This window comes from Seriola dumerili, unplaced genomic scaffold (assembly GCF_002260705.1).
Source record: "Seriola dumerili isolate Sdu_G_001 unplaced genomic scaffold, Sdu_1.0 BDQW01000089.1, whole genome shotgun sequence".
Classification (NCBI taxonomy): Eukaryota; Metazoa; Chordata; class Actinopteri; order Carangiformes; family Carangidae; genus Seriola; species Seriola dumerili.
In genome coordinates this window covers 580423-606054 of record NW_019174344.1, presented here as the reverse complement: position 1 = coordinate 606054, position 25632 = coordinate 580423, and the positions used below count along the sequence as shown (strand labels likewise).

The window sequence follows — 25632 nt, the reverse complement described above, 5'->3', positions numbered from 1 at the left end:
TCCAGTCAATCCCATACACAACATCCTGCTGCTGTAAATACTCACCAGAGCACCAAATCTCCCAAACCAGTAAAGATAGCCAAAGGCAACAAAGGCAGTGTTTATTCCTGTTTGAGTAAGTTTGCAAAGAAAAAACATTTTATTATTTGAGCAGAAACAAAGTGGAAACTGTATGTTAAGGGGTTACCTGTAATTAGTTTATGTATGAGAGTAGTTTTACTGCATCACGGTCCCTATGTGGAACTTTCCAAGAGGATGATTGTAACCCTGGGGACAAAGTGCCTATATAGCTGCAAAAGGTTTCTCCGTTTAGTCTGGCGAGAAACACTTCTCCACTTTGTTTACCAGCAGGGTAATTCCATCCATCTTTTCCACTGAAGCCTCTAATAAAAAACAAAATCACAGACACAGTATCCCACAGAGGGAACTACAGCAGAACCACAACAGACCCTGTGGGAGGAAGGTCAGCTGTCAGTGTACAGGGCCAGAAAACATTTATTGGCAAATCACAGAAGAAGTAGTACAATACGAGGATTAGAGATGCCATCTTACACCCAACATGCCCTCAGAAAATAAAGTGAGTGAGTCACTTTGGGACACAATCCTTCCATTAACTCAGCTCATGTGGTGACGAGGGCAAATCCAGTTACAATGAAAACAAACCAGAACAACCAGAAGTGAATAGATATTTCACACAGCAAGGCATAAGGTAGAACGCTGAATAGCGATTAGATTTAGAATAGATTTATTCTGGAGACTACAATGCCACTTTGTTCATCACGTCCTTTGTTCTCAGACCCAAATGCCATTTGTGTGTCTTGTATTTCTCTTTTCATACGTCCCTTAAACACCTCCAGTCTCTATCTGACTCGCCTCTCTTTGCCCCGGCTGCTCTCTCCCTTCTGTCTGATCTCTTCTGCCTGGTCTCTCCAGATTCCTCTGTTTCAAAATATTTGACTATGTAATGCTTTATGATTCACCAACAATTAGACATCCTAACTATTTAAGTCCTCTGAAAAAAACTCTCCCAAAACGTGTCATCCCAGTTTTGTGATAATGATGGCGCTCTAATGCTGGAGCTACAGTATATGCACATGTCTGTTTTGAATTTGACTCTAGATAGCACAAAATAAGATCCATTGTCCATCATGTCTGTGTTGATAAAACATAGATGGGAAAACCTGTCAAAAGTCATGAATTTCTGTCTTTTTCATTCCTGAGAAATGAGCGCAACCTGGCTACACACCGTGTATGTGTTATGCTCCCTCTCTGAGGAACTTTCTGCAGCTTCTTTACAGAGAATCTCCATCTCAGTCCAGCCCTCCTTTGATCAGGCATGAAGCAGAGCTAACCTTGTGTGGTGAAAGCAGTGTGAAAACTAGACTACCTCTCTGGCTCTGTAGTCCGTCATGACCAAGTGAGCGCCCACTCACACACCTTTTCCAGGACAATATAGCTTGCACTTCAGGAGGATATTAAATATTCAGTCTCCTGCCTCCTGGCCTGTGGGGAAGGAAGGCTTCGGGCTAATTACTGAGCAGGCAGTGGATGTGTGTGTTTGTATGTGTGTGTGTGTGTGTGTGTGTGTGGGGGGGGGGGGGGGGGTTGTATTTGTTTGTTGTATATCTAAGGGTTGAAATAGCAGCAGCCTTGATCAGATTCATCTCCAGTGTTTCAGTTTTTGCAAGCAGGAAGTGAGGCACGCTGTCCCCATGACCTCAGTGCTCATCATTAAGAGCTAATGAGGTAACGCAACACTTACCATAACCCTCTTCAGAAGTGCATCTGTGTCTTAACGTCCCTGCTGTAAAGTAAACTACATTCACCTAAATGCATTTTGGCTATATAGGCACTATGAGGATAAATTTCTGTTCTCTTCCTGCTCTGCTCTGTCTCACAGTTCATATTGAATTTCTTCACTTTTGAAATGTGTCACCTCTGCATACACAAATCATACATACACACACATCACACTGCATTGCCTCACCACGGAAACTCACAAATGTCTGTTCAGACTTGGTTTGCCTAAGTTCCTCTGTGTGTCACAGATTTGTCACTGTGCCGTGTGTCCTCTACTCTGTCTACTCTATCTGTGTCTCTGTGGTGAGATCACATCCCTATAATCTCCTCTCTGGCTGACCTCATGTTGGCACACTCCCATGGTGAGAGGGGAAAAGGTGAGTAAGAGAGAGAATTTGGTAGGTAGGTTGAGCGGGTCATGCTCCGGCTGTTCTTCACACAACACACCCAGATTTGGTTCCAACGCTGTCTTTTGTATTCAGCATGATTCATTGGCCTCTCTCAGGCCTGGTCAGTGCATCAAGCTAGATTAGTGTTGATCTGACTAGTGTGCTTTCCACCGGACGGCCCATTTTAAAACTAAGGCTCAGTAGCCAGTGCCTCTCTGCTCCTGTTTCTTTTGAAATGCTACTGATAAATCAATGCTCATACTGTAATTTCCTTTTCTCACACCTGGGGTTTCTGATAAACTGTCTGAACTCCACATCCTGAAATAACAATGAAAATAGTAACTCTACATTCAACCTGTTACCATTACGAAGACTATGTTAATGTTTCACATTGCGTTGACATTAGTTGTTTTACTCTCTTGGGGGTGATTATTCAGCAAGAAATCTACCTCTAATGGCTCGTATTTGAGAGTTTTCATCCATCACTTGGTGTCTCTTGGGATGCAGGCTATTTCAGGGAAAGGCTCTGACAGAGTTTAATTTTTTTTTTTTTTTTTTTTACCTGCCCTTTAATTCACTCTCACAGCCAAACTATTTGGCTGCTGAAGTTGAAATGCCTTTTCTGTAGTCTTTCTCCTGCCCTCTCTTACCTCCCCTGCAGCAGGGTATCCCTCTTCAAAGGCCAAGGTAGGTGTACAAGCAGTCACCTGTCAAGATTAATTAAAGCTTATGGCTGCTGATTGGTACCAGCTAATAATCCTGCTTGCTACTGGCCTGGGACACAGCTTCCACAGTGACCTTGTGTTGGATTTCACACTGACTCTGGGACAGGAATAATAGGTGTGGCACACCTACACATCCACAACCGTGCAGCCCTCTTAATCCCAAGCACTATGAACAGACCCTATTGTACTCAGCAGATTATATCATTAGTAGGCGTCTCGTTGCCTCAGAGGTCTCCAGTAGTCTGTCAGTCAGGCTCACTGAGCGTGTATGGTGTGCTTTGTAAAACAAGTAATACATTGTGATTTTCGTGTAGCCTCAGGCACTGAAGGATTCAAGCATACTGAACAGAAATGGCGTGGAAATGACAAAGAGCAAGTGTGGCAGGGGTTTTAAAAAATGTATCAATACAATCTCAAACTCTCTCTCCCTCCTTCACTGTCTGTCTCTCTGTAATGCATACGTCAAAGACTCGGAGAGGGTGGGGAAATAAAAAACATCTACCCCAGAGATCATATTAGCTCTGACCCTGTTTCTTTTGAAATGCTGACATGACATTTCACGAATGCTCATGAAGAAAGTAGCCAGAAAAGTTAAATGGGCCGTGAATATCATCAGGAAATGCCATCACTAGTTGGGATATTTCGGCCAGTTCTGAAACGCAATTTAATTACACAAATGGACCCACACCATTTTGACACACTGAAATGGAGTTTCTCATGGGACTGACCTTCTTCCTCTGACATTGTTAAAGCACTATTTCACTTTGGTGGAGGTTTGTTAACTTTCAGCATGTAGTTCAGGGGCAGTCAAGCACTAACTTTAGCTACACAGGTCACCCGCTGGCATGTTCCCCTTTACCCTACTTTTTTAAACACTGCAAATTGCATGCAGGCAAAATGACCTCTTCAGATGTATGATCTGTGATGCATGATGTCAAGATGCTGCTTGGCTCTACTTTTTCTGTTTGGTGTGATTATAATATTGATAAAATAGTTTTACAAAATAAAAACTTATAGTGTGGTACCAACTTCAGGTTCAATATAATGAGAGGGATACTCACACAAACCCAAAACAGATGGCTTCAGAGTTACTGTGTATTCAGTGCAGCCTTTTAATCTTTAAGTCTATTAATCATTCCGGTCTAGGCAGCAAAATGCTGTACTGAAGATCAAACGTTTGTAGCTTATTGCACGAAGATTAAAAGACTGGACTGATCATGCAATTAGTCTGAAGCCATTCCTATTTTGATAGTATGCACATTCTAATAAGTACCTTGTATTTGATTTGTTACCTGACCAACACACCTTCAAACTTTATTTAAAAGTGACCCTCAAGGACAATTTTATAAACTAAATGTTACCAAACAGGAAGTCTACCACCATGCTAGCTGCTCTGTGAGACTGCACATAAGCACAGCGGTGATTTGAGCTAAATGCTAACATCAGCATGCTAACATGCTCACAGTGACAATGTGTAACGTGTATGTTTACCAGGTGATGTTTAATGATAGTTTAGTTTTGTTATCGTGTTACCAATTAGCACGAAACACTAAGTACAGCTAAGCCTGATGGGAATGTCATTAGTTGCGCAGGTATCTGGTCATAAACCAAATGTAGAGAATCTTTAGACAATCCATCTAGTAGTTATTGAGGCATTTCACCACAATTTTCAAACTCATGGTGGAGCTAAAGGACATCAGGGAATCACCACAATGGTGAACCATCCAGTGGTTATTGAGATATTTCAGTCCGGATCAAAGACTAACTGACCAACATTGCTATCCCTATGAGTATGCAGCACCGGGTTCTACTTAAACATTATTGTGTGTTTATTAAGTATTTTTAATGTTTTTTCTTTCTGTGCTTTTCAGATCCTGGCAATTATCTCCATCCTCTTCATTGTGTTGTCCACCATTGCCTTGTCTCTGAACACGCTTCCAGAGCTGCAGGACACAGATGAGTTTGGTCAACCCACAGACAACCCACAACTGGCCCACGTGGAAGCTGTGTGTATTGCCTGGTTTACCATGGAGTACCTGCTCCGTTTCCTCTCCTCCCCCAGTAAATGGAAGTTCTTTAAAGGTCCTCTGAATATTATTGACCTGCTGGCCATCCTGCCATACTACGTCACCATCTTCCTAACAGAATCCAACAAGAGTGTGCTGCAATTTCAGAACGTCCGTCGTGTGGTTCAGATTTTCCGGATCATGCGGATCCTGCGTATTCTGAAGCTGGCTCGTCACTCCACAGGTCTTCAGTCTCTGGGCTTCACTCTCAGGAGGAGCTATAATGAGCTGGGCCTGCTCATCCTCTTCTTGGCCATGGGCATCATGATATTCTCCAGTCTGGTGTTCTTTGCAGAAAAGGATGAAGAGGACACCAAGTTCAAAAGCATCCCAGCTTCCTTCTGGTGGGCTACCATTACTATGACCACAGTAGGGTATGGAGATATCTACCCAAAAACTCTACTGGGAAAGATAGTTGGAGGTTTGTGTTGCATCGCTGGAGTACTGGTGATAGCCCTGCCTATCCCCATCATTGTAAATAACTTCTCTGAGTTCTACAAAGAGCAAAAGAGGCAGGAGAAAGCTATTAAAAGAAGGGAGGCCCTGGAGCGGGCCAAGAGAAATGGCAGTATTGTGTCTATGAACATTAAAGATGCATTTGGCCGCAGTGTTGAGCTGATGGATGTAATGGTGGAAAAAACAGATGAAAAGAAGGAGAAGGTGCATGATAATCATGTGTCTCCTTGCCAGCCAAAAGGGACACCCAAACTCAAGTTACAGACCAGCCCCAGCAGCCCCATGAAGACCCTGGAGTCAAGTTACCAAGAGCAGGCCAAACCCTCTAGCAGCCCTCAGCATCTCAGTGCACAGAAACTGGAGGAGATGTACAACAAGATGGCCAAGACCCAGTCACAACCTGACCTCAACAGCAAGGAGAAAGGATCGCTGTCCAAAGCAGTTAGGCAGAAAGCTGAATTTGAGATGGGAACCATCCCAGCTGAAGCCATCTCAAGCACAGCGGAGGCAGTGACAGATATGAGGAGCATGTCCAGCATTGACAGCTTCATCAGCTGCGCCACTGACTTTCCTGAGAGCTCTCGCTTTTCCCACAGCCCCATCAGCAACATGCCAGGGAAGGTCAGCACCAACCCCAGCCTGGAGCCCACCTTGGAGAATGAACATGAAGGATCCCAGGGCACCGCTACACCCCTGACAGGACGGGGAACCAAGCCCGGCCCGTATTCTGGCAGCCCCAGGGGCCTGCACAACAACCCACTCAAAAGCCGCTCGCTCAAGGTCAACTTCAAAGACGGTGAGGATTCGGGAACAGGGGCCCTCTCAGACAGCTCATCAGTCCAGAGCCCGGAGGTGTCCATCTACACGACTGCCAGCAGCAGGACACCCACCAAGAGCCCAGAGAATTTACTGCCCAGCATCTTCACATTCCACGATGCATCCATCAACAAGTTCATTGATGCTGACACAGATGAGGAGGAGCACCTGCATGACGGTTCGGGCACCAACCCATCCCAAAGACTCCTGGAAAAAGCTAGCCCTAAGTTTGGCCATCACTCCAGCTACCAGCAGGAGTCCAACCACATGGAGGGTCTCCAGAGGAAGCTGGGAAACAGCACACTGCCACTGGAGGGGCAGGAGAACCATGTGGTTCAAGAGCTACAGCCACTTCAGGGGGAGCAGAGTCACTCTAACACTTAAAGTTACAATAAGTGAGAGACCACTGAGGAAACAGACAGGAGGGGAGGCGCAGAGGGGTTGGAGAGCAAATAAGAAGCATGGTGGACTTCCTGAAAGTATGACAGGCACTGAAAACATTTCAAGAATTACAATACAAAATACTTCCTATGAAAATGAAATAACTGTGGAAGATGGGAAAGATTTTTGTGTTCTGCTCTCCAACGTTTTCTGACCAAAGACTCCTTAAAGACTTAGCAGTGGAATCTGGAGAATGGCAAGGAATGCCTGTCTGATCATTTTTACTATTTATACATTTGTTTTAGCCCAGATTGTCATCTAAAAATTACAACCTAGTTATAAGAAGTTATAAGAGCACGGGATATCATTTTTATAATCAAAAACCTATTTTTCTGACATCCCTGGATAAAGCCAATAGCAAAGGCTGTCCAATCAGTAGCAAACCACAGAGGGCATTGAAACGTGACACTGCACACTGGGAAACACATTCAGCTGAGAAATAGTTCAAATAACTATGTCGTAGTGTAAAGGCGGAACATGCATTTTTCTTGAAGTTATGATTATACATTGTATTATTATGATTTCATAAACATGTTGGGAAAATGTAGAGTTTGCTTCCATTAACTTCCTTCCTCAAAACTGGCCTTAGTTCATGTTGTCTCCCATGTGTTATGTTTGTGTTTGCATAGGTGAGAGACACAGGCAGAGAGCACATACATATACAAGTGTGTGCATTAATTATCCTTCAGTATATTTATTGTTGTGTAACGTTAACGGTCTCTTGTCTTAAGCGTGAACTTGAGGAGAATCAAGTGTTTCAGCCTGATTCTTTTCAGCAGGAGTTTAGTGTCTTGCTCATCGATATTTTTTACTGCACAGAAAACGTTTAGACGATCGAGAGACACTGTGAGGCTGCATCCATCGATTTCCTTCTCGTTCTCGTTGTGCCCGACTGCTGGCAAGAGAGAGCACCTTAACATGATAATTATTTTTATTATGAACACAGAAAAAAAAGGAAAATGTTTATTCTTGTTTGTTTACGTATTTGTTTGTTTCTAGTTGTCTGCGTGTGTCCCTCAGATTGGTGTAATCAGAGTTCTTTTTTTGTCTTTTTTTTTTTTTTTAATCTGGAGAAAACAAAAAGTCTTATTATTTCAAAACTTTCTCAAAGGTGTTTCGGAGGAGTTGTCATATTGTAGCTGAAAAACGTAACTTCATATAAAATGGCAGAGCTTATGAGTATCACTAAAGCTAGAAAGACAGCACTGAAAATCACAAAGATTTTCTATGTTGAACTTCCAGATTTGTAGGTGTGTGAATATTGTACATGTAAAACTACAAAAGTAGAATATTACACATTTATTGTACAAGGTAAAGAATCAAAATCATTTATATTTTTAAGATATTTTCTAAAAGAATGGACTCTTAGACAAAATATATTGTGCTAATCTCATAGATTTACATTTTGATTATGTACTGCATTATTTTGATGGACTTGCATTTATTAGACAATATACTATAGTAGATACATTTGTATTGTTTGCTACTGTCTCCCTGTAAACGTCTGTCCCTCTATCCTTTGTGCAATGTGAAGAACCAAAGAATTGTTCTTTCTGATGACTCATACAGACGATAGTAGTTTTACTGTTTTATCTCAAAATGTTAGAAATTTAAGCATTCCTTTTCTAAACAGCAGAATCTGACATATTTCAGGGAGCCATACTTGCTCATTCAGTACAAACATGTAAGCTGGAGAATGCACAGATGACAGGACTGGCATCTGAAGAAGAAAGCTGTTGACAGAGGATCAGAAAAAAAAAAAGAAGAAGAAGAAGGACAATGAAGAGGGAACACAGCACTTTATTTTACATCCATTTCGAAAACTAATTTGATTATTAACACTCTGTGGTTCTTGGCAAGAGGTTCGCTTCCAGAAATCCAAAACATTATGCTCGTATCAGTTCACATGACATCTCTTACGAACATAGAGCCACTTCGCAGCGACGTACAGCTCGCCACTGAGGCACACAAAAAGCATGGAGGTACATCGTGTGTCTGCAGGCCACTTTAGTTCAACCAAATACCCTGCATCCTGCTTTCCTGTTCGCACCTGACTCCAAACATATGACCAATCTGGGTGTTGATCATCTGGTGCTCTCATGCTCTTTGTTACATTAATCATGCAAGCATGGTTTTATAATATTCTTAACTTTACGACATATTATGCAAGCATGCTACAAAGCATCTATTTTTAGTAGTGAATCTTTATGCTTAAAATAATAGAAGTATTTACTCTGTATGGTTGTTTGCAATCATTAGACATAATGTGAGTTAGATATTTCTGTGCCTTTGCTTTTAACAAACGGCTGCCCCGCACACTGTATCTGTTGCTGTGCCCTGTCTAATGGAGCCCGAATGACAATTAAACAAACTGTGCAGTAAATAAACATACAGAGAACTGGCTCATCGTAATGTCAGACTCATATGTTAGACATCCACAGCCCTTCCTCTAATGTCTTTCCTGTGTACTTACACCTAAATGTAACAAACATTTACATGAAAAAGGCCTATTCCACAAAAACAAACAGGTGCAGGCTCACTCAGTAGAGTGAATGACCACTGTTTCCATGGTGATAGTTGAGATGACTGGATGGCTCACATTTGATGCACGCAAGTAGCCTAATTTGTAGAGATGGAGTCCTTAAAGACTCAAATAACATATTGCAAATACTCACAGGGTTTACACTCTGTTCATACATTCATTCATTTTATCCCCTCCTCACCTGTGGCTTCAGTCGGCTGAATTATTAAAGAAATGATGTAAACAGAAAACTAGATTTAGGGCCTTTGAGTCATCATTCCTCTCTTTCTCACAGAAACATGCACACGTTGCAGCAAATGACAAAAGATGGAGAAGAAACTAACAGGTGAAACTATGGTGCTGTTGCTGTGCTGTGCATGTTCACGTCAGCCACTTGCTCCCATGGAGAGGATGAGTGTGAAATGTGAACGGAATAGGAAGAAGGAGCGTGTGACAGAGAGAGCGTTGCAGCAGAGCTGTCAGCCTGATTGCAACTGACATTACTAATGATGACTGTAGCACTCTGCTCCCTCACCTCATGTCCAACTTCAGACCAAATAACTCTCTTTAACTCACAGTCAAATGGCCATTCAAAACACTGTTTGTGAGCCCCGCTCTGCTCTGCCGTCCTATCCTGTCAATTAGAAGTTGCCCAGCCAGATTAGGCGCTCAGCACATGTGTTTGTTTTTCCATTTCAAGGAGTGTCCCTGTGCTGGAGTCTTTTGTGCAGAATGACAATGCAAAAGTGGCAGTTGGGTTGAGACATCCTTTTGAGGATGTGTTCATCTCTGTGATTCTATAAATATCATCTTGAACACGCAAAGGGAGGGTCTGGGCAAGCAGGAGAGGCTCAGTTACAGTAATGTCTTTGGTCAGATGGTGTTGTGGAGTCCTGAGGAACAAACTTTGTAACAGAAGAGTCTGGCTTACAGGAAAGTATACAAAACACTGGTGTGTGGGATTTTTGTTGCAGCCCAGCCCTTAATGCTGCATGGTAATGGAATAAAAATGACAAATGGTCGTATGACTTTCACTACTGAAGGCGTTAGAAACAGACAGAAAAGACTAGCTAGATATAAAAATTAAAAAAAAAAAAAAAGGGGGGGGGGGGGGGGTGTTACACAGTGAAGAGTGAAGATTCATTAATATTCATCACACATCAGTCAGACATACAGTGAGTACTGAGAAATCTTTGGAATTGAGCCTCTCATTATTGTGGATTTTCTAAAACAAGCCATAGTCTATTTAAATGGTTAAAACTATTTTCTCTGTTGGATGAATGTTAACTTATTACTAATTATCTTATTGCTTTTTATATCTTGTCTTCTTATCTTCTGAACTGCACTTTATTTATTTTTCTGAATTAAATCCTCTGCTGTCTAGCGACCATGCAAATAAATGTCAGCATACAAAAGGACATGTTCAAATACAATTTCCAAAAGCACAAGTTATAATGTCGAGTAACCATTTTCTTTAAGCACAATATGCCACACAAGAGGTTTAAAGCCAAATACAGACACATCATTTAATTTTCAGAATCTTCCCCCTTCTTCAGGGAATGAATCACCTCTGTCCAACCAACTCGCACAGGTCTGTATACTGCCCTTACTGTGTCTGGGGAAATGTTTGTTTTGTAAAGTTTCATACTTTGTACCAGTTGACTTTGTAGAATATTATCTTTGTGGTTTCCTGTTGTTCAATGCATGTAGCGCTATTTAAAACTTTGACACACTGAACTTGTAAATAAGCTATAGGAAAATGTCTATGATGAGCAATTTTGAAGCAATTTTACTGACTGATGCTTAATAAAAGACAATAATCCAGCGTTGGTTTTACGAGCTTCACTTCGTCGACCGAAATGTGTTTTTTAATAAAACCACTCAATACATAACAACAGGGATGTAATACATGAGAGCAAAGTGGTGAGATTGTGTCCGAGCCAGAAGGTTGTGGACGGAGACTGCATACGTTAGACAACAGCACCCTCCAGTGTTTGTGTTCTTAAGTAAAAAAACTATTGGATAAATACCAAAGGTAACCACTTACAATGATGTATTTCAGTTCACTGAACTTTGACATCGTAACAGATTGTGCAGTATGACACTGTTTCCACTGTTTCTTTTTAACCTGTAGCCATTATCCTTTCTTCTTATCCTGTGTCTAACGATAGATTTTTTTTTTTTTTTAATCTAATGTTATTAGATGTAATCAGTTATCTATTTTAGGTCCCTCATATGAAAATGGTTGTAATGATTCAATGATACAATCATTTTCAGTCCAATGTACTCAGCCGTAAGCAGCCGACAGACTCCCATTTGTCAGGTTACATGACGTCATGGCCGCAGTTTAGAGGAGGATTACATCACAGTCAATGCCAGTCACAACTTCAGGCTTTTCCCAAGATACAAACCTTCTTAACTTCCATGACTTGGAATCTCTCTGCAGGAAATACGTTAACAAAAAACCACTAAAACCTGGGTCACACCTTCTGTCACATGTTTTAAAGCAACAAAACAAGATGTAAAATGCAACTGAGGAACAAGAGTAATAATCCAAAATTGCCTGTTTATGAAGAATGCTAAATATTAGGGATTTGTGCACACGTGCTAAGCAGTTTATCACCTTAACATTTTACTCAGAGGTGGCTAATCCACCTCACATCATGGATCAGGAATAACTTTCTATAACAGATGAAAGGAATGTATACGTAATAGGTGACCAGTCATGGATAAAATACTAAAAATACCATACTTGTGTAAAGGTAGTTTACTGTGGTCAGTTGAGGCAGAGGTAACACTCTTACATAAAAGTCAAAAGAAGCTCAGAGTAAGTTATGGTTTCATTTTTATATAAGAGAATATTGTTCATTTCATGGCAGCTCTAGGAGGACAAAGAGTTCAAACATGTTTTTAAGAGGAAAAAACTTAAAGAGAAGTTAACCCTCTTCTCAGCTGACTGACCAAAAGCTGTAAAATGCATGATCTAAATCAAAATATAATTTCTTACATAAATATTTATTCAAAAATACTCAGAAGAAAGGAGAATGTAATGTTTTACAAATTGTGAGTGTAAAAGTTAAGCTTTACTGAAGTAGAACAGAAGGAAAGCATGAAGAAGAGAAGTAAAGCTGAAGCCTTTATTCAAATATAACTGGCACCTTCACATTTTAGCTCCACCTTTATGTGACACTGAACATTTAGCGGAGATAAATAAAGTCAGCTTTTGGCCTTTTTGACATCAAACATCACACTGCACACAATGTGAACCTGTCCTTCAAGGAGAACCGGCCTCAGAATTAACATGAAAGGGTTCTAAGCTAAAGCATCGAAAATCATAGGAGTTTGGAGAGTCCTGAACCAGACTGTGGGCCTGCTGAGAGGAAGGCGGCTGCACAATGTTTGTGTGGAAGGTGTTTGTTCCAAGCATTTATGTGAAGCGGCATCAATAACAAACTATTGGTGAAATAAAAAATATGTGAAGTTATAGTGTGACCTGCTCAGGTAATCACACAAGATGCAACTGCTTAAAAACAACATCTTAACATCTATACCTTGTGGAATTTGCTCTGGCACATGTCTGTGTCTCCCAGCCTGATATTAAACAGTGTTGTTGAGTGTTTTATTAATCCCTGCCTCAGTTTTACTCAGCCACTGTTTATGAACGAGTTGTAAATGTGCTTCCCTGGTCATCAGACAAAAAGCTCTTCTATTGGTGGCCACCATCAGTCTGCCTCCTAATCCCACACACACAAGTTATATAAAGTGGCCATCCAATCCCACGTCACACGGACAAGCGGCTCACAGTGCAAAGCTAGGCGGTCTGCTTGTGCGTCTCTTTAACTTCTTCCCAGAGCACCATGATTTTTATAGTGGACCTGCTGCTGATGCTCATCGACCTGATCTGCTCCATCCTGACCGCGGTCATCCAGACGTTCCTGCGGCCGAGGCTCAAGAGCATTGATGGGGAGCTCTGTCTGATAACAGGAGCCGGGGGCGCGCTGGGTCGCCTGTTCGCCCTGGAGTTCGCCAAAGAGGGAGCGCGCCTGGTGCTGTGGGACTGCAACACGACTGCCAACGAGCAGACCGCCGAGCTGGCGCGGGAGATTGGAGTTGAGGTGCACACGTACACAGTTGACCTGTCCAAGCGTCAGAGCATCTACGAGGCGGCGGACAGAGTGAGAGCGGAAGTCGGGGAGGTCTCCATACTGGTCAACAACGCAGGCGTGGTGGCCGGGCGGAGGCTGCTGGACTGTCCAGACGAGCTGTTGGAGAGGACTCTGCTGGTGAACTGCCACGCGCTGTTTTGGGTGAGACTTGACGCACACACCTTTTACGCGCAAACACCTGTGCAAAACCGGGAGACTCCACCTTCCACACACAGCGCTGATGTGACCAGTCTGACATGAATTACATAACATCTATTCACTGTGGTCCTCCCCGCTGGCTCCGGTCAGAGTTTGTGCACTGATGTGTGATGGGATCAGAGCATCCTGTGCCACAGCAGAGCTGGAGCGTCACATGGCAGTAGGGAATGGGATGCCCTTGCAAGTGGCAGTGGAGGGGGAGGAGGGTGGCTTTATATCACTCATCCACAGAATAGGAGCCCAAGGGAGCCCACCAGCAAAGAGAGCATGTGATTCTGCACCTGATCGTCTTAAAGCCTCAGTCTCATGCTCCTACAATAAAAGGGTATAAGCGCATAAGCACCAAATATTAAGGATATCAGGGTAAGACATACAGTGGGCGCGTGGTTTCTCCATTTTTGTGAAAGTGCCTTCCTCGCTATAATGCACCTGATGGCAGAGGGCTCCCAGTTGCACCAGAACCTGAGATAATGTGGCCAAGAATGAGGAGCTGATAACCCCTTTTAAATCCAAATAGCCCGCACTGAGCATTCATTTCACTGTTGTATATGCATATAGCAGAATATGAGCTATGCATTTCTGAAAGAAAGTTACAAATTGCAAAACAGTAAAGCTGGGGCTTTTGAGGGCCCAAGGCAGTCATTAGTCTCTTTATTTTATTCACTATTGTAATTAAGTTCTAAATTGTATTTTATTGTATCAAATTCTATTTTACCTATTCTTTTATTATATTTAATTCTATTTTATCTGCTCCTTTATTATTGATTTTCTCTTTTTTGTTTTCTAATGTTATTATAGCTTTTTAAATCTATTTTATTGTATCTCATTGTAAGCTTTCTTACTTGATTTGTCCTTTTCTTTTTGGCTTATCAGTCATCTGTGAAGCACTTTGAACTGCACTAACCTGTGTGTAAAGTGCTATACAAATAAAGTTTAATTGATTGATTGATTGATTGATTGACACCTTGAATTAATTTATTTAGTTTTGTTTGTTTGAGACCTAAGGAGAGGGAGCCTGCTACTGCATTGTTAGATTTCTGATGTGTAGCCAGCCCATGTGACAAAAATCTACAGTAAATAAACCAGGCCACTGTCAACTCAGTTTATTCTGTGCTTATATGCTGCATATTTGTCATATTGTTTCAGATACCCTCCAGCTTGAATAAGTCACATTAACTTTGAAAGGGGGACAACGTAGCCCTGTGGACAAGGCTGATTTTGAATTTGACTCAGGGGACCATGACCATTGTCACGTTTATGGGTTAATCACACCATCATTTACATTTCTGTTAAATGTACTAATATCATTTTTTCCCCGCAGATGACAAAGGCCTTCCTGCCTCAGATGAAAGCAAATAACCACGGTCACATTGTAACCATTGCCAGTGCTCTCGGACTATTCAGCACTGCATGTGTAGAGGTAAAATGCATGAGGGTTAATGACTTCCTAAAGCACAAACTGGACAGACACATCCTAGAACAATCCATTTAAAAAGGCACATAACACTAACTGACTTGACTTGTTTCAATTTCACCCCCAGGATTACTGTGCAAGTAAATTTGGAGCTGTTGGTTTCCATGAGTCACTGACACACGAGTTGCGAGCCGAAGACCTGGATGGCATCAAAACTACTTTAGTCTGCCCTTATATTGTGGACACAGGGATGTTTGCAGGCTGTGAGATCAGGTGAGATACAATCAGTTGTCATTCCAACTTTTCTGGTTGATAGCACTAGAAAAAAAAAAAAGAAAAAAGGATGCTATATTCTGCACTTCCTCTTTGGCATCTTCCAGGAAGGAACTCAGGAGTCTAATTCCACCTCTGCAGCCGCTCTACACCGTGCAGCAGTCCATGAAAGCCATTTTAGCCGAACAGCAAATGATCTGCATTCCTCGCATTATGTACATCCCCTTCCTCACACGAGCGTAAGTATCAATCAGGGCATTTGTGAAACACGTGCAGTATAAACTGTTAGAACCGAGGTGAAAATTAATGCGGGACTTTTGCTTTTGATCTCTAGACTGCTACCGTGGGAGGCAAACGTGGCAACATATCGCTTCATGGGAGGCGACAAATGCATGCTACCCTTCATCAAGAATGTTGAAATGAAGACCTCCAACGGTCATATCAAATCCTCCTAACACTTTTCTGACTGTCTTATAACCTTGTTAAATAATGGACTGACACAGACACCAAAGGCTCATACTGTATATTCTTAATACATGAATTTGTTATCTGAAGGGAGAGCCCACTATCTATACTTATTCACACCATGGTAACTTCATTCACAGCAATATTGTAGAATGACAGGTTATTTCTCGTTATAAATAACCAGAACTGGCCATGAAGGAAAGTAAAAATGCCGTTATTAACCTCTACACTGGAGGCCAGTAAGATTCACAAACCAAGATAAACTAAAAATACAACAGAAATACCGAAGAGACTGCAATAGTAGCAGATCTATACAAGTGCCTCTTTTTATTCACAGAAACAAACAGTGCAGAAACAGAGACTAGACATAAACAAATCTACAGGAAACATGCAACAGAAAAATATTAAGCATTATGCTTGAGCCACAGACTAGTCTCCATAACTGTAAAAAGGAATTCAAACATACCAACAAAAAAGCGCAAAAGAAATCCTTCCCATATGGATCAAAGGTTCAGCGTTCCCCAATACTGTTGAAATATATCTCTGCTGATGCTGCTGTTGTTGTTGTTGTTGCTGTTGTTGTTGTTGTTGAAATAAACTGATTGTATCAGAACTTGAGAATCCTTGTTAGCCTTTGCTACACAGCACACAAAAGGCCCAAACACAAAACAGTAATTCAGTTATGTCAACTTTTGGTCATGTCTTTAAAAACCCTTAAAAAAACTTCCATCAGAGAACACACCCTAAATTCAGGCAAAATGATTATTTCCTCTGTCAAAATCCATCACATAACTGTCAAGTCACACCAAATCTGTAAAGACTCAAGTTCAGCTGAAGCAGGTCTGTCATGTGACCCCGAGGCCGCTGTGGCTACTCCTGCAGTGTATTGCGGTCTCATTATGTGAACAGCATCACATCCATTTCAAACCAACTGCACACTGGCTGCCTGTAAGTAACCCTGCAAGAACTGGAGGGCTTCTGCATTCAGACTGGTGCTCAGCATTGAAGGAACCTGCACCAAAATAAAGGGAGACAAGAAGAAACAATAACTGATTTGCTTTCTGCAGCACCCAATCATCTGCACATGCAACTTAACAGGTCTTTTATTCAAGACAAATCTAAACCAAGTCATTACGACTTGTTTAAATCACCACAGATTAGCTCTGAAGAACATTTCCTGCATGGCTAAACATACCCTTCCTGGAAAGGCAGTAGAAAGCTTGTGGAGTGATTGTGCCAGCAGGATCTTGGGGTTGCCGACGGCGTCTCCGATCGGGTCATGCTCCTTCTTCCCAGCAAAGGCCAGCTGTGAGAATGCTGTCTGGTAGCCTGGTGTGTCCTCAATGTCGATGAAGTGCTCATCATCTGGGATGCTGTCATCTTCCGGCAACTCAAAAAGACCAATGAGGGCCTGGAGCAGTGGGGTCCTTAACAGACACATGAAAACACAGATGACTATTAATTAATTTTAATCAGGACTAAGCTAACTTTAACATTCAACTACAGTATATGTATACTAAACTAAAGAAAATACATATTCAAAATTATAGTGATACAAAAAGATGACCAAGCTTCCCTGCCCTAGCTTTCATGAATTCAACCTTAAGAACAGATTTCTATTAAAAATTGTAAATCAATCTGAAAACAGTGCCGACATGAAACATGCTTGATCTGATATTAAAGGTCCTGCACACTGCACAGGCAGTGTGTAGGAGCTTGAATCAATCGACCATGAAGGATAGAAAGGCAATGCTGTGTTTTCATTGAGCAGCTTCCTTACCAGATTTTAGTATACTCCGTGTCCATCATTGCAGGACACTCAGTAAGGACTTTTGTAATGCCAACAGCACAGATCTTCTTCTCAACTGCTCCAGACACCTTCTGAACCTCTGGAACAACTATTTTCTCCAACACCATACCAAACATTCTGCAAAACAAGAAGCAATTATTAATCTGAGTGATGAACATCTGGTCAATATGTGGTTTTTAGACATCCTGCCAGAGGACTGCAGTTGAAAATTAGCCTGTTGGCTAACACTGGCACATTTACAGAAAGGTTAATTAATGTGCACTGTCCTTTTCAAATAAATAAATAAATGAAATGAAACAGGATTAATACATTTTGCCACTGGTCTTCTACAAACATAAAAACACACTGGAGACCTGCAAACGCAATTATATCAGGAACTAATAAATGGGTGTCAAGTGTGGTTCCAGGTCATCATCAGGATGGAAAGATGCAAATCCATTTTAACAGCTGTGAATCCAAGCTGACTACAGCTTCATTATTTTAGGGGCCATCTTTCAAGATTTAACGAGGGTTTGATGATCAAAGTTTTGGCTGCAATATTCCTTCAAAATATGTCCTGTTCCTAGAAAATGGTGCTTCTTCACAGTGAGCAAGGCGGGTTTCAATAGCTCGAGAGGGCCAAACAAATTCAGAGGGACAGCCAGCTTATGAATCATTTGACCGCTAAGGTGAATATAACTTCCCATGTTCCCACTGCCTACATGCTGCACTGATGGATGAACCCACTAAATAACTGCAGTCAGACATCAGTGTGCGTTGTGTTTTATATTGAAAATACACTTACTTCGGCTGGATGCTGTCAAAAATCTCCTGAAGTGCAATAGCTCCGTATTTGACACAATACAAGTTGACAAACACCAAGAAACCTGTGAGGAAGAGGGACGCCAGTGAAAATCTGAACACTTGACACTATAATGGCTGATATCACACCCTTGCAGTCAGTTTTAACAACTTAAAGCAAGTGCTCGGTCACAGACTGATCAACAGATTAATAGGTCTAAGCAGAACAGTGAGATGATGGTACTGACTCTTGATGAACTTGGTGGTTTTGGAGCTTTGTAGCCTCTGGAAGAGCAAGATGAAGATCTGTTTCCTGTACTGAGTGATTGATTCTCTGGCAAAAGAAAAAGTAAAACAAGTCAACAAAACATGTCACAATATAACCCAATCAATTTCACCAGGTGCTACATTTCATTACTGATCAAACTATAATCAACTTACGGAGGCATGTGCTCGATGATGCTGTTGAGAAGGTAAAAACCTTGGTGGTCATTGGCCTTAGAGGCAATGAGCTTTTGGAAAACTCCAAGCAAGCCAGGCTGAGGAAAAGAAATCAGATCGCAGCATGAATATACTTGTTACAGTGAATAAAATGGATAATCCATTTATGTTAAGTATGAAATGTATGCATATATAATGTAAGTATGTAAAGATACAATCAATGTCGTCAGCTGCAGACAAGTAGAACATTGCAATATTCTCTGCTGTGCACAACAGTGCCATCACTTACTATTTTATCTGCAGCAGAGCTGGCAATAGTGGCACCGCCCTTCTCCAGGTACGCCTGAAGCAGGCGCACCAGAGGAGGAATGTTTCCTGTCCGCTCCCAAAGCACAGGCTGCAGCAGGTGAGGGAATAAAGCCATGTAGGAAGCGGGAATAGAGTTGGAGTGGATCTCTAAGAGGAGAGACATCACCTGGAACACGTATGGAAGAAACTCTGTAACAGAGGACACGGGGGAGAGGAGTTTAGTTGCCTTTGATCAGCTACCAGCTTTTGTTTATCAAAATGTCTTCTAAACAAAGACAAATCGATTTCATGGGTAAATGACACACCCTGCACATCATTCTGAAGGATTTCAGTGAAGACTGGGAAGAGAGCCTCCTCGAAGCTGCTGACAGTAGTGGGGTTGGCCTTGCAGGTGATGCGGACAGACAGGCACAGGGACTCAAACAGGTAGTGGTTAAAGTGAGGCTTGCTGGGATTCTGAAAATAAGTGACAGACAGTAGAAAAGTTGACACGTGTATTCTCTAAACAGGCATCTTGGTAAAAATCTACCTGTATCCATCAATAATAAAGTCTGGATTACCTTGCTGACTAATAGGAGCTTATGAGTGAGCTGCCCAATCAGAGTGGGAATGTAGGGAACAATGGCCTCCTGCAGGAGGGAGAAGCTGCGCATGATGGCTTTAAAAATGGAAAAGAAAAAAAAAAAGAAGAAATAAAGACAAAGACATGATGAGACTACTTAAAATAACTTTGGAGTTGGTCTCATACTGACTGAAGACCATTAATGGGGAGCATTTAGACAAAGAAAGTCAGGTATACCTTTCATGATGTATTCATTTTCTGCAGAACCAGGAAGCGCCAGTGCCTTGAACAAGTAGTTGAGCAACTGTTCAGTAAAAGGTGCCATCTCTGCAGGAGAGATACTGAAAAACACAGAGGGTGATTGGCTAAATTAATGGGTTGGTAGCTAAACAGATGGATCTAAAAGCCTGAGCAGACTTTCCATACTGCCATGTTTCTTCAGCTCAGTTGTCCATAAAACTTTTTGTGAAACCAACAGGGCTGTTGTGATGCAGTGGGAGGGAAATAAGTAAATAGCCAATATTCCAAAAACTAGGTAGGGGTAATTACTACATTCATACTAGCAAATTTTACATATTTAGTAAATGGCTTTCTTACAATGTACACAGCTTGCCAAGTTTTACCATTACATTTTTTTTTAAAAGTGAATATTGCTTAATCCACCGTCATTCCCAACCCACCATCACTAATGTGAATCAGTTACAATTGTTGTCAAATATGGAGAAACTCGTTCTCAACTGGACTTGGGTACAAAAGAGAATAAATCACAAATTACTCTGGTACTCACTCCACACACACAATTAATTTGGTTAAAGATATACAATATAAATATGCGTCACTGTATTGCTTGATACTCACAGTGTGGTGTTGTTTGGGCCTCTCATAGTAAACAGCCTCTCCAAAGCATGGGCAGCGTAAGTGTGCTCCACTGTGCTCTCTGCCTGCAGGTGAGTTATCAGTAGAGGAACTGCCTGCAGCAGCTGCTCCTTAGGAAGCTGAGGGACAGAGAAGAGGCACTCTGTAATACATTCATTAGGCTTTTTAATTTAGTTTAACAGGTTGTGGAGAAAGCAAGAGTTCACACCTGGCTTCTGAAGATCATGACATACTTGATGGCATCTGCCTTCAGCACTGGGAATTCATTAACTACAGTGATAATGGAAGAGATCGATATTAGTTTCTGTAGTCACAAAAAAGTTTGGACATTCAAATTACGCAACAGTTGCAAAACCACTGCACAACTGCAAAACACATTTAAAAGCCATGTCAGTTGAATAGAATGTCTTGTATTTATTTCAACTGCTCAGCTACTAGCTAAAAATAAAACAGTCAAAGTAAACAGTTAGCCAATGTTTAAACACGAGATATTTAGCAACTGTTCAGCAGATTGAGGCCTTTAAGAGTATTCTTACCATTGAGGGATTTTAAGTCTGGGAGAATGTGATTGACAAAGAATTCAGTCAGATTCACCAACTCATTGGCTTGTGTTATTCCATGCTAGAGGGGGAAAAAAGGACAACATATGTATTAAAAAAAAAATAAAAATAAAATTTTATATATATATATATATATATATATATATATATATCAAACACAGATAATGAATTTACACTGTATTACCAGTTACAATAACCCTCGAAATGTTTAGCTCAACTGTACCTTCTGTGTCTGGGCTTTTGATGCCAGTGATGTGACCAAATAGATGGCAGCATCTTTGTGTTTCCAGTTCTGCCCGGGGTTCTTTGCATACTCTGCCAGCATCGAGTTCACATAGCCGGAGAAGATTGCCGTGACTGGGCCCTCGAAAAACTTACAAAGGCCTCTCACCAAATCACATGCCGCCCTACGACGAGTGTCAATGTCTGAGAAAGAATGAGATAAAGGTTATCCTTAGCATGGTTTGGTTAACTGTCCATCATTTGTCAGGCTGTATGCAGAAAACTTCAATTGAAATATTGGATGCTAACATTCTAATTTACTTTGACTTTGACTCATTTTATATGACAGGATGGACATCTTTCTGGTATTCTTAACAACAGTCAAACACTTCATCTGAAGAGAAATCACATACATCATGTGTTGATAATAGTCTGTCATCTTATCATAAGAATTATTTCCATTAGAATCTGCGATCTTTACCGGATCCTTCAAGGTCCCTGCGGATGTATTCCTCAGAGTTATCTTCAAAGGCCTCCTCATCTGCACCTGATTGGGCATTACAGACAGTCTCATAAGTATCACAGTACATATTTACATGTTAGTGTCCATGTAAGCAGAGCCCTGATTCAGTCTTCTGCTGAAAACATTTTCTAGGTGCAATCTGATGACTCAGAGAACAAAGCATTTCCTTACTTCTGAACTCCATGTTGGGCACAATGACCTTCTCGCAAATGCTAGTGAGTGTATTCTGGTCCTCAAATAGATGCTTGTAGTGTGGCCTCTCACAGACCGAAGCCAAGAACTGGATAGCATTACTTACAAGCTGCAACAAAGAAAAGGTTTATTGTGAGTACAGGAAAAGTGAATTTCAAAATAGATCAGCAGCAACTACAGAAATACAGTCAGGGATGAGTGATCTCACCAGATCATATTTGACTTCCTGGCCAGTAGAAACTAGAAGGTTCCAGATAGCAGTGACGAAGCGGGGAAGGTACGGCTGAAATTCTTCATCGTACTTCTGAGCGTAAAGAGCAGCATTGTCGCAGATCTGAGACTTCAGCAACTCCAGGAGACCTGCTTCCTCCTCATCCTGAAGAGTTGTCAGGACAGAGACACAAAGAAATGTTAAGAATCACTTGAAAGTACAGCAGTTTTAAAAATGAACTCCATGAGCAGAAAAGATACAACTCACATCTGTTTGTAAAAGTTTATTATCCAAAGTCAGGAGGCCATGGAAATTGGTCATCCAGGTTTCCATGTTGTCTTCAAAAAACTCTGGAAGGTCCTGTGTAATAATCCAGAGTACAGCCATAAGTAAATATGTAGTGTACAAAAATTGAAATGAATTACTACAGAAAATAATTAATCCAATAGGTATCAAAGAGATTTGTCCAAAATAGCAAAGTCATTCAAGTAAAAACCAAACTGAACTGACCTGGAAGTTAAGACTGTAGAAAAGTTTTGAGATGAGAGTGAGCGAGGAGAAGAGGACCTTCAAGGCATTGACATCTGTAGCATGAGTCTGACACAACTCAATTGTGGCCTACAGAAAAGAAGAGAGAAAATTAACTATAAATAGTTCCTCATATCAAAACATTATCATAACTATGTCAAACATTTCAATATTGGCTAAATCAAACAAATATATTGCTATAACAACTGGTTTACTTGTAAGTGTTGTTGTTGTAATTGCACTGATAGTCATTGCAAACCTTGAACAGCTCTGTCAGAGGCAGAGCAAATGTGTCCAGTACTAGTTTTATCTCCGACCAAAGCTCATTTGATTTGAACTCATGGCGATACCTTGAAAAGCAGAAAAAGGTAGAAAATGTTTGAAATTTCCTGTGCAAAGTTGATTTTAAGAACATTTTTAAAACCCTAAGAGTGACCTCTACCTCTTGAAGAGGGAATGCGCAGTGCGAAGCACTCCATTGATGATGTGGAAGTCTCCACTTCTGAAGCGGGTCACCATCTCGGTTAGCAGGTCTGGCCATTTTTGAGGGAAATCTTCCCTTCCTATGATACTGATGGCATCACTCAACTGGGGAGATACGTAGCATAAACAGGGGCTTGGTTGAGCATCTTCCTTCACACCTTCAAGTTAGACCCTTTAAGGCACTGTGACATGCGAGGACGTACCTGTTTTTGAATCTGTTCCGGACTGCTTAGCATCAAATTTACGATGTTTGCTTTGATCGCTGTTCGGTCTGCATCAGAGATTTTGTTTGGTTCATCTTCAACCTTTGGGAAAACAGAACACAAACATAGGATATGGAGTCAGTGCAGTTTATACTGTTTATATACAGTTAGTTATATACAGTAGGTGGGACAAACTTTCCAGTACACTTGACTGTATGATGCAATCTACTGCATCATCACAATCAACAGTCCTAACAAAATATCACTGCAGTGAAGCAACGCTGAAAACTGAACTCAACCTTCTTGAAACGGGGCTTTAACAGCAGTAGATTGTACAAATGTTTACAATGGTGTGTATGTTGTGTAGTGTGAATGCAAAAGCGTCCTCTAAGGGACCAGCTGATGGACTGTACTGCTGCTGTGCCTATGCAAAACAACTGACCCACTGATGAAAAACCTTGTAACTGCCACTATAGTAGGGTTTATCTACACGGCAGATTATCAACAAGTAGTTTGTCCTCCCTGTTCACAGTTTGTCATAAAGTAGCAAATACAAAAGACAATGTGAAATCTGATGTAAGCCATAACAGCAGATATGAACTGTACTTTATTTCTACTGGACTTGTCACAATCTAGACAAACTTTATCTACAAACAAGATATTGGATTGGTATGAACAGAATGATAAACATGTAAACTTTATGTTACTTAGTGAGACTCACAATGCGCCAGTTTCTTTTGATGTAGTTCTTGAATGTAACAGCAGCACAGACGCGAATCACGTTGTCTTGGGACTTCTCCAGCAAAGTGAGTAATAATAAAGGGTAGTTCTGGTTTCCCTCAACAGATTCAAGAAACTTTTCAGCTAATAAAGAAAAGGGATACACGGAGAACAGGTGTTACAGAGCAGAGATTACACAATCAAATGAATGTTTAACATAAATAGGTCGATGAGAACAACATTCCATCTGAACTGCATTAGTACAGGCAATGGTATGTCTGTAAACTGTATTACCTGGACGTCTGACTGTTGGGTCTGGATCCAGTGTTTTCCTGAGATACTCCGTGAGGGTTTGTAGGTTAGCATCATTCAGTTCCATGCTCGTAACTGGGGGTGAGAAAACCAGAGAGTGAAAGGGCAGCAATTTGCCCAAGAGGCTGACTGACTTTCTACATATGATTGGACTTTAACTAAATGCTGAGTAATCCTGTACACAAATTTTAGCAATGCGTTATTAAAACGTGTGTATTGGTTCCAGCAAGATCACATTGCTTAAGAGTTTCCAGTGTGCTAAGTTTAATCATTAGAACATCCCATCCCAACATTGTGATTAAAAGCTCCTAAATATTCACTGATCTCTCTAACAAGTCAAAGCTATTCTTGATACCAAGTTTACAGCTCCTCTGCTAGTTTGAGCCATTCATGCAATCAGCCCACCGTTACGTTAGCCTGCTAGCAGCTAACCTAGCTAGCTGGCTACAATCTGGCATCAGCTCCGATGGCCCCGCTGACTCCAGATCGGTTTATGCAGCCTTATGTCTAAGCTAGCAGGCTAAAGGTTGTCTAGTCTTCTGCAAGTTCAAATATAAGCACATGGTGGTCGGGATATCACATAAACTGGTCCGCATATAAAGTTTAAGTTATATATAACGGAATATGTCTATTGCTCCTTTGTCCCAACTTACACAACGTACAATACTATCTAAAGCAGCATGGAAAGCAATAACCCAGTTCCAGTGAATAGTCTGATCCAGTAGCCGGTTTCCTCCAAGTCAGCCTGCTAATGTTAGCACTAGCTTGCTAATGTGTTCAGTGCTAACCACAAAGTTCGTTAATTCCCGAACACTGCGCGTTTACTCGCAGGATATTGGACTATGATCCGGTCTACAAGTTTGAATCTCGCATTACTCGATATGTTGACTGTTAAAGTAATGGGGCGTCTTACCGTTGCAGTAAATTTCTGTCAGAACGGGATGGGGAGGCACTACGGACCGAACAGACTTGCTCGCCGTGCCAGCTTTCAAATGTCTGGAGCAAAAGGAACTGCGCGGTCAGTATACTGCGCAAGCGCAGATGTCATGCGAAAGCTCTAAGACACACCCCTTGCTTGGCCTCTATCCTCTATTAGAGACAGTAGAGAGGATCTTTGCCTCTGTCAAGTGCAGCAGCGCAAGGCATGTATTTAATATTTAAATGGTACAA

General features: G+C 41.4%; 3 protein-coding genes across 3 annotated transcripts in view; 2 read left to right on the top strand and 1 right to left on the bottom strand.

Moving 5' to 3' along the window:
- The window catches only part of LOC111222113 (potassium voltage-gated channel subfamily B member 1-like), a 35422-nt gene extending 24417 nt beyond the window's left edge, over window positions 1-11005 (top strand). Inside the window, exon 2 of the mRNA XM_022745687.1 lies at window positions 4786-11005. Within this exon, the coding sequence (XP_022601408.1) occupies window positions 4786-6636 (1851 nt within the window). The 3' untranslated portion in view covers window positions 6637-11005. The remainder of the gene's footprint in view (window positions 1-4785) is intronic.
- A 2055-nt stretch (window positions 11006-13060) lies between these two features.
- LOC111222091 (retinol dehydrogenase 10-like) lies at window positions 13061-15933 on the top strand. The gene is made up of 5 exons (XM_022745657.1): window positions 13061-13521; window positions 14900-14998; window positions 15120-15265; window positions 15373-15504; window positions 15600-15933. The coding sequence occupies exons 1-5, from the start codon at window positions 13072-13074 to the stop codon at window positions 15718-15720; spliced, it is 948 nt and encodes a 315-aa protein (XP_022601378.1). The 5' UTR covers window positions 13061-13071; the 3' UTR covers window positions 15721-15933.
- A 107-nt stretch (window positions 15934-16040) lies between these two features.
- cse1l (chromosome segregation 1 like) lies at window positions 16041-25455 on the bottom strand. Its single transcript, XM_022745656.1, has 25 exons — window positions 25376-25455; window positions 24445-24537; window positions 24152-24294; window positions 23431-23532; window positions 23187-23332; window positions 23004-23094; window positions 22727-22834; window positions 22484-22576; window positions 22214-22381; window positions 21985-22114; window positions 21772-21837; window positions 21292-21494; window positions 21045-21129; window positions 20717-20778; window positions 20491-20627; window positions 19870-19973; window positions 19631-19728; window positions 19376-19526; window positions 19051-19259; window positions 18762-18859; window positions 18569-18654; window positions 18325-18406; window positions 17511-17657; window positions 16926-17157; window positions 16041-16742 (listed from the first exon to the last, which is right to left on the bottom strand). The coding sequence occupies exons 2-25, from the start codon at window positions 24527-24529 to the stop codon at window positions 16653-16655; spliced, it is 2916 nt and encodes a 971-aa protein (XP_022601377.1). The 5' UTR covers window positions 24530-24537; window positions 25376-25455; the 3' UTR covers window positions 16041-16652.
- Between the last annotated feature and the right edge of the window lie 177 nt (window positions 25456-25632).

What these genes read in the sequence shown, in the direction of transcription:
- LOC111222091 (XM_022745657.1), top strand. Translation starts at nt 13,072, where the DNA reads ATGATTTTTATAGTGGACCTGCTGCTGATGCTCATCGACCTGATCTGC. An exon ending in TTTGCAGGCTGTGAGATCAG is followed by an intron (nt 15,266 to 15,372) that starts GTGAGATACAAT and finishes GGCATCTTCCAG; the next exon opens with GAAGGAACTCAGGAGTCTAA. An exon ending in ATCCCCTTCCTCACACGAGC is followed by an intron (nt 15,505 to 15,599) that starts GTAAGTATCAAT and finishes TTTGATCTCTAG; the next exon opens with ACTGCTACCGTGGGAGGCAA.
- cse1l (XM_022745656.1), bottom strand. Translation starts at nt 24,529, where the DNA reads ATGGAACTGAATGATGCTAACCTACAAACCCTCACGGAGTATCTCAGG. An exon ending in TCAAAAGAAACTGGCGCATT is followed by an intron (nt 23,533 to 24,151) that starts GTGAGTCTCACT and finishes GTTTTCCCAAAG; the next exon opens with GTTGAAGATGAACCAAACAA. An exon ending in ACGGAGTATACTAAAATCTG is followed by an intron (nt 17,158 to 17,510) that starts GTAAGGAAGCTG and finishes GTGTCTGTTAAG; the next exon opens with GACCCCACTGCTCCAGGCCC.